General features: G+C 43.0%; 1 protein-coding gene across 1 annotated transcript in view; it reads right to left on the bottom strand.

Moving 5' to 3' along the window:
• KCNH6 (potassium voltage-gated channel subfamily H member 6) overlaps positions 1-8,189 on the bottom strand; it is a 186,973-nt gene extending 178,784 nt beyond the window's left edge. Inside the window, exon 1 of the mRNA XM_075277136.1 lies at positions 7,681-8,189. Coding sequence (XP_075133237.1) covers positions 7,681-7,756 — 76 coding nt within the window. The 5' untranslated portion in view covers positions 7,757-8,189. The remainder of the gene's footprint in view (positions 1-7,680) is intronic.
• Positions 8,190-13,730: the final 5,541 nt, after the last annotated feature.

Genomic DNA, 13,730 nt, shown 5'->3' with positions numbered 1-13,730 from the left:
TCACAGCAGCGCCTATTGCGCTGTACAGTGTGAGCGGGGAGGAACGCCCCCTCCCTCTGCTCACAGTGCTCGTCCATAGACGAGTATTATCAGGAGGGGAGGGGGCGTTCCTCCCCGCACACACTGTACAGCGTGATAGGCGCTACTTTGAAGAAGGACGTACCTGACTGACTGTCAGGAACGCCCTTCCGACTGTAAAGAGCTACGGTACTGGGACCACTAGTTCTTTACCCGGGGCACAGATCGGTGTGCCAGTGAAAGCACTAGACTAGACCCCTGTATAGACTATAATGGGGTCTGTGTGCTTGCTGCCAGATCTTCACAAGGAACATGTGGACAGAAAAGTAGTTCACAATTTACTTTTCTGTCCGCATGATTTGTGTGGGCAGGGTGCGGCAAGCACACAGACCCCATTATAGTCTAAACAGGGGTCTAGTCTAGTGCTTTCACTGGCACACCGCTAGTAGTTGCGTTCAGTATTCTGTTGGGGGGTCCCCATGCGGACTCCCCGAAAGGAAAACTGAACCCAGATGTGAACAAAGGGTATCACTGTTTTTCATGCAGATTTATGTGTTAAAAACATGCTGAAATCCACATCAAAAACTGTATGTGAACAGTACCGAACTTTCATGACAATGGCATAATGTGAGGAGAGAATGACTGATGTGAAGTGTGAACAGGATGACGAATGAGTGCAGATAATGCTATATAATACCTTGTACAAAGAGTGCTTTAATACCAGTAATATTTTTATCTTTGTGAATTCTTTCCCTAACCACATTCACGTCATCATAACTCACACACGATCCACATCCTCATATAAACTGTAGCAAACAGAATCAATCTTACTGTCGACAAGGACGTGTCCCATAAATCAGACACTTTTCTGCATATCTTCTGAATTTCACAGCAACAGCCTACAAAAAGCATCTCACCCACGCTGGCTGAATAATTTGTGAGGTGTCCAGACAAGATTGTGAGCCCCGGGGCACCAGCGGGAGTAGGAAGCAAGAGCTGGCAGATGATCCAGAGCTTGATGTTCTCAACTTAGGCCATATTCACACATCAGTGTTTTGCATCACTTGTGAGCCAAAACTAAGAGTGGAGACTGCTCAGAAATAAGGTATAATACAAAGATTTACACCTGCTCTGTGTTTTTGACACATTCTTGGTTTTGGTTTACAATCACTGACTAAAACACTCAAGTGTGAATAAGGACTAAAAAGTGAGATTCTGATGCCACAGCTTTAGTTTATGTAGTTTAATGATCAGGCAACAAAACCTATGACATTACATTTACATGTAAAGTGCAGGGCCATAAGATACTGTAAATAATTTTTCTTAATAACCTTAAAGGGATCCTATCATTGGATACCCTTTTTTTCTGACTAACACGTAGAAATAGCCTTAAGAAAGGCTATTCTTCTCCTACCATTTAGATGTCTTCTCCACACCACCAGAAATCTGGGTTTTCTTCGGTATGCAAATGAGTTCTCTTGCAGCACTGGAAGCAGGCCCCAGCGCTCAAACAGCACTGGGGGTGTCCCCAATGCTGTCAGAAAACTCTCCTACGATGCCTCCATCTTCTTCTGGAATGCCCTCTCCCTGTGTCTTCTAGGCCTCGGGCAGAGCTGACTGCACGTGCTTAGGTCACAAGAAAAAGGCAGCTTACACCAGTTTACTGTGTAAGCAGCCACAAGAAAATGGCCACTTACACAGCTTACTGTGGAAGCGGCCATTTTCTTGTGGCCCTGGCATGCGCAGTTGGCTCTGCCCGAGGCCCAAGGCCTAGAAAATTGAAAGCCAGGACAGAAGAAGACACAGGGAGAGGGCATTCTAGAAGAAGATAGAGGCGTTGCTGGAGAGTTCTCTCACAGCATTGGGGACGCCCCCAGTGCTGTTTGAGCACTGGAGCCTGCCCCCAGTGCTGCAAGAGAACTCATTTGCATACTGAAGAAAACCCAGATTTCTACCGAATGGTGATGCGGAGAAGACTTTTAAAGGTTGGAGAAGAATAGCCGCTTAAGGCTATTCCTAATTGTTAGTCAGAAAATAAGGATACCCAATGATAGGATCCCTTTAAAGCCTTAATCACATGTCTACAGAAAACAACAGAAGCATGTCACATTTATCACAGATGTATCACATCACTGAAAGTTTACAGGTCTGTAAGAAAAAAACAGATGACATCCTTGTTTGATCTGTTTTTCACTGACCCAGAGACCTACAAAGTACAGATAATATATAAAAACAAAGACAAGAAAAGCAGATCAAACACAGACAGCAAATAAACAAGGTGCGGTATTGTCCGCCGATGTGTGGATGTGTGAATGAGGCCTAAGAGTGATAGTTGAGACTGACATACTACCTGTGCTGAAACTAAAGAAAGTGCAGAAATGTAAAAAACCAAGGATACACGTCATTCTATAGAATTAAATTCAGGCATCTGAACCTGGAAAGACACTGAAATGTATAGCAAAACTACACAACATGGCAGCATAAAGGCATACAGCCATCCATTTCATCTAGAGGAGGGGGCAGGATATAGATGAAAGGAAGACTGGGAGAAAGGTGGTAAATCTTAGAATTTTGGAGGCAGGTTTACAAATGTGTTTGTACCTAGAATGTGACCTTCCCATTATGTACAGGAAAACTTGCCTAAAAGAAAAAACAAATCCTTCCTGACTGCAAGATGTGCTTAGGCTGGTTCACCATGCAGAAAACGGTTTATACAATCACTTAAGTGTGTATGATGTTTTCTTTCAAGGGATTGGCTAAGCCTTTCTTGAAGCAATGAATTGTTTGGGCTATCAATTGCCTCCATAAGCCTTTCCCTACCATCACAGCTAGGATAAAGTTCACACGATGTAACATGTAGCGTGATCTGGCATGTATACGGCGTGTCACAGTTTGCGTGCCGTAAAAGCTCCCATTGATTTCAATGGGAGTTAGGATCGTATACACCGCATTATTTTGCGACTGTGATTTTGCGGCCGTTAAATCACGGCCGCAAAATAACGCGTCGTATACGATCCTAACTCCCATTGAAATGAATGGGAGCTTTTATGGAGCGCAAACTCTGACATACTGTATACGTGCCAGATCACGCTGCACGTTACATCGTGTGAACTTACCCTTACAGTAAAGAATCCTGCTAGCTTTTTTAATAGTTCATTCCCACTGTAGTCTATCACTTAGTCTTTGATCTACAAGTACACTCAAATACGTCTCTACAAGTGACTCCTATTTTCCTGCATATAGGGCATATGATGCGTGAATATTTTTAGTGACCAGATGCAAAACTTTATATTTGTTGCAGTATGGGTGCCTGGCTACTATTCAGCAACCAAATGCTTCCAGCTCTGTACTGTACTGTATATAATATGGACATGTAAAGTACCATGTGACCGCCTCCTGTCAGCCTCCCAATAACACATACACTGTCTACCAATAAGGTGAATGGTGATTGTCAGAATTTGCCTCGAGTCGTCAGACCCCCGAAACTGGGAGATAGAGACCGATGAGTGCTGGCCAGAGAAACCGCACCCAACCGATGGCTGACATACACCAGGAGTTTCACCAGGCATCCGGGAGTATTGCGTGGATCAATACCATCCGTAAGGAAGCATCTGCTGGGGTCTACCAACTATTGGATATGAATAAATGCTGTTTTCTATTCTACCACAAGGGTCCAAATACTTATTGGTAGACAGTGTATAACCTATCCATAAAATCCTTTTAGTCAGCTTATAATTTCTTATTATAAGTTGTACACCTGTAGTAAGAGTCTATAGGTATACATCATTGTGTATAGATCACAGGAATACACCGAGATGTACACAGGGACACATTGAACCACATGCATATGATATGGAGAAAATCACAGTGTGGATATGCTTAATCTTACATTGGTCGGGTTTAGTTGTTATTGAAGACGTATCCCCTTATAGGAAGTATCTACTATGGCTTGTTTCCTGTTAACCCCCCCCCCCCCCCCATATTTTATGGCATGTAATACAGTCTTTATACACATTTAAAAAAAAAAAAAAAACATGCTGTGATGAAAATGTGTTAGAAAGAAGAAAGCGTCCATAATCTCCTAATGTCCCTTTCTTCTCGTCTCTCTGTGTTACTTTGATACATTGTACTCAGTATTAGCAGTACTGGTGTAATGATGGCCTAAGGGTACAACTGGGAATCCACTCACTTGTTAAAAGATAATGGGACATTTTAGGCCACATTTGCTCTCATCTAGTATTCCCCCCACACCAGGTTTTCATACATCTTCATTCACTCTATTTCTAGTTGCAGATTTCTTAACCCTTTGACTTGTCCTTACATTTGGTTCAATTCTCTTATTTGTGAGAGTGCTGATTCATTGTCTGTGCTCAGCGGCACATTGGATTGTAATTCTGTTGTAGTATAGTGCCGACTCTGCCCTGTATTCATGAATCTCATCATGGACGCTTAGACTAAGTATAGGTCAGCTGGATATGATTGTGTGTTTGGTGGGATCTTAGATAAGATTGTACATGAATGATAAAAGGTTGCATTCAGACATTTTTCCTTTTTATGGTTTCAATAATTCTTATATTAACCTATCCTCAAGATCACTGAGAGTCTGATCTCAAGAAAATGTGAGTGAGCCTTTGCCTATTCTGGATTACTGGCACAGCCGGCTGCCTAGAACAATATGGACGGTGCTGGACAGCACCACTTTTTCCCCAGGTACTGAATGAGGGACACTGGTGGGAAGACCCTACTGATGACACATTGTTGGCCTATTCTAAGGATGGAACATTATTGTAATTCCTAGAAAGTCCTTGTATGCAGGAGCTGTCTGATACTTAAAGGAGGCGTTGTGGGAAAATTAAATTCCTCAGTATTGTCCTGCAAAGCGCCAGCAGTCACAATATTCTATGAAAAACCTGGGTCTGCTGGGAAGCTATTGGAAAGCGGATTCTCTTATGTATAATAGTACAGTAGCAAACTAAGGAACACAAAGCTCCTTTCCTTAAACAACTTCAGAAACATATTTGATACTGGTTGCTATTGGCTATTAACTCATATATTTCATAATCAAAATGGCTTCCTGCTCTAATAAATAAAAGATATTATTGAAAACACATTCTGATTATAGACAATGGTGGAATATTGCTAGGCAATGCCATTACTTTCTGAGCAGAGAGGGTCAGACCTTCAGGGGAGTCTGTCACCAGAACCCAGCAGGTAGACAGTATGTTCCCCTTGTGAATAGATTTCTCTATTGCCAAGATATGGCCTATTTTGTCAAGATGCAAATTAGCTAATTGGAGTAACGAGGGCATTGCCACAAACCATTATGGAGCAATGGCAATGGCATCATTGCTCAAAATAAAAAAATAAAAAAGTCTATATCTCGGTAACAGAAGTGCCAAATCACAAGGGGAAATACTGAGTCAGGTGACCCTAAGCTATCAATCTACATGGCTGGGCTCATTTGATGGGCTCTGGTGGTTCCTCCCATTAACGAAGTTTCGCCACAAATCTCGCAGCATAGTTGATGATTGTTAGGGGGTCCAAAAACCCACACCCCAATAATCACTAGAATGGAGGGACTAAAAATCCCCTGTGTGAATGGAATGTTATTATGCATGCATGACCACCAATACATTCATTTTTATGGGACTGAAGCAGTGTTGGACTCTTTGTCAGTCCCATAGAAGTGGATAGGGCAGGAGTTCTACATGAGCACTACAACTCCATTGACATGAGACTTGAGGGATCCACATTTACATGATCACTGGTGGTCCCAGCAGTTCTACCCCCAGCTGTCAGACACCTATAACCTATACTGTGCTGTTAGTGGGAAAAACCTGAATGCCCACCAGCAATTCTTAAAACAAATGAGCTTCAAAAGAAAGTGCAGTGCTCAGGCTCCTTCAGCTTTCCCACAATATACAGTAGCTGTGTAAGAACTGCTACAAACCCCATTTATTGAATGATCCTATATATAATACCTGGTCCGGTGTGGTACTGTGTCAGAGAGAAGCCATGTGGGCTGGGCTTCAGAAGACAATGCCAGAGAACGATATGCTACCATTGTCTAACATCGGCATACCTCTTTAACATATCTATATGTATTAATCACTCTGCTGAAGATAACCAATGAAGAAAAATGAATAATTTTGCTTAGATGGCATTTAAAGCAAGTCGACTGAGTGCGCCATATCATATACATGTCATCTATGACCTCACATTTGATAGCAGGCATTTGTTACCTTAATGAGTTCTCTTACATATGAGGTATTAAGCAGGGAGGTGGGAGATGCCATATATCTGTATCATACACTGTATCATAAAAGAGACATCATTGATAGTCCTACAAGACATCACGGACCTGTTACACTACGTACATTATAAGAGGAATGGTTAACTTAATCTATATTACCGGGCTAACTCTTCTTCATGTATTATCACCATACTCTGTACAGTATATTGCAGACAAACCATACACAATATGGTAACTAAATTGAAATACATAGGTAACAATGGGCAAGAATAGGCATGGACATATACTGGACTGAACTTTTTATACCATTATGAAGCAGAATTATTGGTACAAGCAACATTGCCCATATTGTGCCAGAGTGATCCTAACCATGTGCTCATGATCCCGGTAATATAAGAACAGTGAAATTCACATAAAGGGAAACAGTACAGAAAGCTGGTTTCATGCAATAATATACAATAACTGAACATAGTGCTTTCTTAGCAGAGTAAGTAAATAGGTGCGATCAGCAGAAGATATGTATATATAGACAGCAGGTGGTGTATATTGGTCTGTATCACCCTCCTTCACCTCACCACTATTTTCAATTATTGGTATTTGACTTCTAAGCCGAAAAATGGGCATTTGCTCACTATCACTGGGATCCTTTGCAATGCTATGGCTATACGCAAGAGGTTCTGCAGCGCTGGGTGTAAAGTCCCACTATAATAGCATAACTTCTCAGTAAGAGTGCAGTGCTTGATCTTTGTTATGTACCTGGTAATCGTGTTCACAAATCATTAGGGCAGATGTAAGTACTTATCTAGCCCAGGAGACACATGGACTGACGGATTAGATGGGGACAGGTCAGAGCTGTGACATATGATTGCGATGGTAAGATGATCAGTAGAAAGTGAATATACAATAGAGCATTGGTCATGTAGTGTATGGCACCTAGTGAATCGTCTGTTCAGCTGGCGTCTCTCACAGTCACACAGGATCCTACTTTTGTTGTATTAAGCAGCATGAAGTGGAATCATTATGAGCATGGCTGTGCTTATGCCTCAGGGCAGGACACATTACTGATGTCCCTGCACACCAGCCTTGGCAGCTCTGTGATCCCATAGCTGGGTTACACATCTGAGTACGGAGACTGTAATGTGGATCATTCCTGGGCATCCAGATCCCTGTGTAACAGGCTGATGAGATGGACATGATGACTGGAGCCAGTGTTTAGAACAGCCTGTGCCCTTCCTGTGTGCGTTATGTCTGCTGCCTGGTGTGCATGGTGTGGCATCTGTCTGCAGGCTTTATTATGTGTCCTTCCATTTACTAATCACTTGTTTGTGGTGAGTCTCCTTCACATGGCCCACTCTAGACGATGACTATAGACGTGTAAGTGTGAATGCAGACTTGTAACAAGTACTTACTCTGTCCTTCAAACTTCCTGATGATGGTGTCCAGGTAGGTATTCTGGGGGGCCACATGCCCCCTCCTCACCGGCATCTTGGAATCAGGTGTCTTCTCTCAGTAAGCACAGCAGAAAGTTCCCAATCTCCCTAGGCGACCCCTGTATTTGCGCCTTTTTCCAATGGAAATGTCACAACACGTATCCGATCTTCTAGCTTCATGGCAATAACATCTTGCGGATCAGTTTAACCCCTTCTGGAAGCATAAACCAGTTATCCCAGCGTATCCTACCAGCGGCGATGGGAGGATTAGGGATTTGCAGGGATGGGAATGGCAGTGCATAGAGCTTGTGCTCCCCCCACCTCCAAACTACACATGTGCCAGGAGACAGGAGTTGTCAGCAGCCACAACTGTGAGTTAGGATGACAACTTCAATCCGGCCCCAGCTCCCTGATGTCCTAAAATAAACCCAGCCCAAGTCCCCTCCGAGGTCAGAGATCACAGGTGCCTCCCCTGCACCCTCCAGATGAATGGGCAGATAGCAGGAGCTGTCCTGTGTGTGTGGTGCTGAACGTGCTGCGCGTAATCCGCGGTTGGGGGTGGATGGGGCCGCTCTCTATTAAATCCACACTCACGTTGCATGCACAGACAAGTCTTATTCTGTGTGTCTAGAAGACAGTTTGCAAGGAAATCCCTTCTGTTCACCCTTTCGTTGCTGGGCAGATCTGTGGCCACAGCAGCTGGGTGTATAGTTACACAGGTTCTTCCCTATGAGATACAGACGTAGGAGTTGATGCAATAGGACCCAGCTACATTAAGCACAAGTCTTTGTTGCTGAGGTTATTGTCATTTCTGTCATTTTTACATTCGATTACCTTTTCATCAGACAGCTGGTACACCAGATACAGCAGGCTACACCTCCAAATAGCATTACAATTTATTTTCCCTGCAAAATATTTTACTAGCTGGATTTTTAATGGGTTTATCTTCTTACAGTGCTGGATCTCATGTTTTAGGATTTTTTTTTGCTTTTCTTATAATGCGGGATTTAATCTGTAATAAGATGAGATGATCAGATGAGTGCTCATGTTTATGACGGAGAAGAGACACACAACATAGAAAAACTAAAAGATTTAAAGGGATAGTCCTGACTTTTGGAGATACATTGAACAATGAAGTTCTACAACTTTCTAGTGCCAGAGGGAAAGGTAACCATAGCAAGGTGTCAGGGTTTATTTCTCAGAATAACCTCCAAGTTTCATGAGCATGTGTTTGGTTGTAGTTTTCTCATCACTAAAGATGATCGAACGTCTGAAGATTCCTTTCATGTTCGGGTCCAAAACTTTGGTTCCTGGGGTCTCTCCTAAAAATCAATTAGGGCTTGTTCACATCTGCGCCCGGTCTCGGTTCTGCAGGTTTCCGTTCCCTGCACAAAACAGAGGCAGGAGATGGAAACCTGTAGGACTCTTTCATACCCATTCATTTGAATGGGTTTGAAAGATGCCTGGCCGTGAGCGGCGGTGAGCGTTTTATGCTCTCCGTCGGAAATTTTTTTTTTTTAAATCGGACACAGAGTCGGACATGCAGTACTCTGTGTCTGATTTAAAAAACTGGTTTCACAGCAAAGAGCATAAAACGCTCACCGCTGCTCACGGCCGGACTGATCTGACAGGTTTCCGTCTTCTGCATGCAGAAGACGGAAACCACAGAACGGAAACCCGAACGCTAGTGTGAACCTAGCGTTAGTCATCTTTCCTTAGCATTTCTGGAAATTCTTGCTTTGTCTGGTACTCCCCTGGGGTCCTCTTCCAACTTCCTGGGTGACATCATGCCATGACACTTCAATACATTCAGCACAATAAGATAAGATAATCCAGATAAGATAAACCTTAATAGTCCCACCATGGGGAAATTCAGTGTGTGCTTCCATAGTTATAATTGACATGCTACAATTTACAAATCCATGCTGGTTTTTACTGCTCTGATTGTGAAACTCCACAATTTTTCCTGCGGCATTTCTGCCGTGGGCAAATTCCATTGTTTAAGCCCCGTGGGGCCCTGACCTTAGGCTGAGACCCACACTACGGAAACACAGCTTTTTTTGTTGCAGATTTTGCTGCAGTTTTTTGAGCCAAATCCAGGAATGGATTGAGCAGATAGTATGAGAACCTCTTATATATATCCAATTCCTTTTGTAGCCATTACTGGCTTTGGCTCAAAAAACCACAGCAAAACCTGCAACAAAAAAAGCTGCATTTTTACAAACGTGAGGCTTCAGTCTTAATATATTCAGACCTCTATATTAATATTAGACCCTTATAGACTGCTGTAATAAATGAAGTCTACCACCTTCAAAATAATTTCTTTCCATTTCTGGGAGCTTTAAGTGGCATAGTGAGGTTACGTTTTTTGTTTCAGAGTGCAATCTTGCTGCTGGAAAAAAAATGCCTTTTAACCCATGTAAAAATAAGCTATTTGGTGCACCTGGCACATGACTGCATCTGCTAGACTTCCTGGTTACCACACATCAGGGCATAGCAATCTTTGTTATGGGGTGGTTCTGGGTGACAGCTAAAAACAGGTACCCTGACAGGTGCAGTCACACCCTGGGTGCACCAAATAGGTACTTTGCATACAGATTTAGGCCCCACCTTGCAGAAACGCAGCTTTTTTTTTTGTTGCAGATTTTGTTGCAGTTTTTTGAGCCAATATCAGGAGTAGACTGAGCAAAAGGTAGAAATATCCATATCCACTGTTTAGTAGAGATTTCGGTGGTGGTAAGCTTCCTTTAATATCAGACCCTCTGCATATATTCATCCCTTCTATATAATATCAGACCCCAGCTAATACAGAGAGATGGAGTGGGAAATTATACTTATCACTTTAAGATACCACTTTTATAACCTCTGGGATAGGAAAATTAGTTCTGAAACAAAAACTCTGCATAAATTATACATAGCATTCAGTGTATTACGTATAAAATATAGCGCAAAATACTAATACAACACTGAAATGTAATATAATATAATTAAAATCTATTACCAACCCATTTGGTCTAATATTTTTTGTCAATCTACTTTACTTCGCCCTTAATGCAGTTCCACAGAGCCATCATAAAAAGCAAATGCCTTAGGCAAAAAAGATCTCCCAAACTAGTCCTTACTATAGCGGATTTCAGCAAGTCTATTACTAAACATACTCCGCTGAGAATTCAGAATTGGCTTTACCAGGTGAACTGGATTCCACATTATGACCAAAAGGTTAACCAACATTCTGTTTTCCTCAACTTTCTCAAACCTATAAGGGTAAGTTCACACAGGGATTTTTGGATCGGAACCTGAGATTCCGATCCAAAAACCATGTAGCTGCAACTGAAAGCAGGTGCACTGCACCGGCATCCAGCTGCGCACTCTGCTCAAGATTAGGCCCAATGAATGGAATGGAATCGTGAGGCGACTTGGCCTGAATAAGCAATTTGTTTTTTTTTTCCGGGAGCGAGAAGTAACAGCTCCTGGAAAAAAGAGATGAGTGGCTCCCATTGATTTCAATGAGAGCTGTCTTTTTGGTCAGGGTTTTAAGGCGGATATGGCCTCAAAACCCTGACCAAAATACTCTGTGTGAACTTACCCTAAAGAGACATGTAGCTACCATAGTAGCTTTCTTAATCAATTTGTTCGCATCACTAGCCAGAACACCCCAACCAGAGATGTAACTAAAAGCTCCTGGCCCCTGGTGCAAAATCTGTAACAGGTCTCCACTTACCATGCACGATGTATATATGTATAATACTGGTACCTTATTATGCTGTAATGAGGCCTGGTACTGATTGTTACTACTGCATTCCCTATAGCTTTGCCCCTGACCCCTCCGCAACCTACCTTAGAAAAAAACGTGCTGATTATTGTCCGTCTCCACTGCTGAATAATGTGGAAAGTAGGGTATCCACGACCGAAATGTGCCCTCCTTCAGCCACTGCAGTGCATGTGTGTTTAACCCATTAACTGCCATAATCCCCAATTGGGGATTGGGTACTTTAACCCTCCTACGAATGTCATCTGTCATTGAGGAATAGAAACAGGGCATTCACATGCTCCAGCAGGATGTCACCCATGATAGTAAACCTAAAATGATCACATGCATGCATTGCCTTGCACTCATGAGGTTGTTTTAATGGTGCAGTTCCCATATTATTGACAAAAAAAAATTGTCAGCTAAAGTGCCATATGTGTGGAACCTGCTCCTGTAAGTGAATTGTGCCTCCATGTTGCTTTTGCCAAGAAAACTGAGCCCCAAGCTGTGTCTGTCTCAACTGTGATCTATCATGTCTTCATTCGTACCCAACACCAAGGCCCCACTCGAGACACCAACACATGGGACACAAGTAGCAGGGAGTGCCCGAGGGACTCAACACCATCACCTAGTCTGAGACGAACCTCACCATGTCGGTATAACGTCTTTAAGAGAATTTGGTGTCGAAGCCACAGTAACAAGATACGTTGCTACCTTGAGCCTATTCCTACGTCAACTCTACACCGATATCCTCAGTTGCAAATAATAGCACATTTTTAGATTTTTTTTTAATACTAGACCCACTCCATATTGTGCATCCAGAACAAACACTCCGCTAGCATTTACCTACCAATTGCTTAAGTTGCTAAAACAGAACCTTCTCTTTACTAAATAATATAATGTATGAACCCATCAAAACTAAAGAATATCCAGGAAGAGACAGATTAAAAGATATCAGTAGTTCACATAGTTTAGACTATTTTAATGGTTTGGGTAGAGTGAATAATCTATTTATTGGGCAATAAAGTATACTCCTGAGAGTACTGTAAAGAAGAGAGCGTGAACCCTGCTCTGTAAGAAGTAGAAAAAGTCACATATTTTATAAATTGTTTTTTAACCTTTTATTGCTATTCAACCTGCCTCAGACTGAGCAGAACAATATATGTCTGAAGTTAGAAAAGCCTATGAAAGCAAATTTCCAGGATCCACCAGCACTGAAGTTTATTTTAGTCAATGTACTGTATGTGAAAATCTGACTGCCATGATCAGACCAAGGCTATATTCACACAATTGCTTAGAGTAATGTCTGTCATATAGATTAGAGATGAGCGAACACTAAAATGTTCGAGGTTCGAAATTCGATTCGAACAGCCGCTCACTGTTCGAGTGTTTTCGAACGGGTTTCGAACCCCATTATAGTCTATGGGGAACATATACTCGTTAAGGGGGAAACCCAAATCCGTGGCTGGAGGGTCACCAAGTCCACTATGACACCCCAGGAAATGATACCAACACCCTGGAATGACACTGGGACAGCAGGGGAAGCATGTCTGGGGGCATAAAAGTCACTTTATTTCATGGAAATCCCTGTCAGTTTGCGATTTTCGCAAGCTAACTTTTCCCCATAGAAATGCATTGGCCAGTGCTGATTGGCCAGAGTACGGAATTCGACCAATCAGCGCTGGCTCTGCTGGAGGAGGCGGAGTCTAAGATCGCTCCACACCAGTCTCCATTCAGGTCCGACCTTAGACTCCGCCTCCTCCGGCAGAGCCAGCGCTGATTGGCCGAAGGCTGGCCAATGCATTCCTATGCGAATGCAGAGACTTAGCAGTGCTGAGCCAGTTCTGCTCAACTACACATCTGATGCACACTCGGCTCTGCTACATCTGATGCACACTCGGCTCTGCTACATCAGATGATGTACATCTGATGTAGCAGAGCCGAGGGTGCACTAGAACCCCTGTGCAAACTCAGCTCACGCTAATAGAATGCATTGGCCAGCGCTGATTGGCCAATGCATTCTATTAGCCCGATGAAGTAGAGCTGAATGTGTGTGCTAAGCATTGGCCAGCTATGCATTGGCCAGAGTACGGAATTCGACCAATCAGCGCTGGCTCTGCCGGAGGAGGCGGAGTCTAAGGTCGGACCTGAATGGAGACTGGTGTGGAGCGATCTTAGACTCCGCCTCCTCCAGCAGAGCCAGCGCTGATTGGTCGAATTCCGTACTCTGGCCAATCAGCGCTGGCCAATGCATTCTATTAGCCCGATAAAGTAGAGCTGA

This window comes from Leptodactylus fuscus, chromosome 6, assembly GCF_031893055.1.
Source record: "Leptodactylus fuscus isolate aLepFus1 chromosome 6, aLepFus1.hap2, whole genome shotgun sequence".
Taxonomy (NCBI): Eukaryota; Metazoa; Chordata; class Amphibia; order Anura; family Leptodactylidae; genus Leptodactylus; species Leptodactylus fuscus.
Note: the sequence above shows the minus strand (reverse complement) of the source record. Positions and strands in the feature narration are given on the sequence as shown.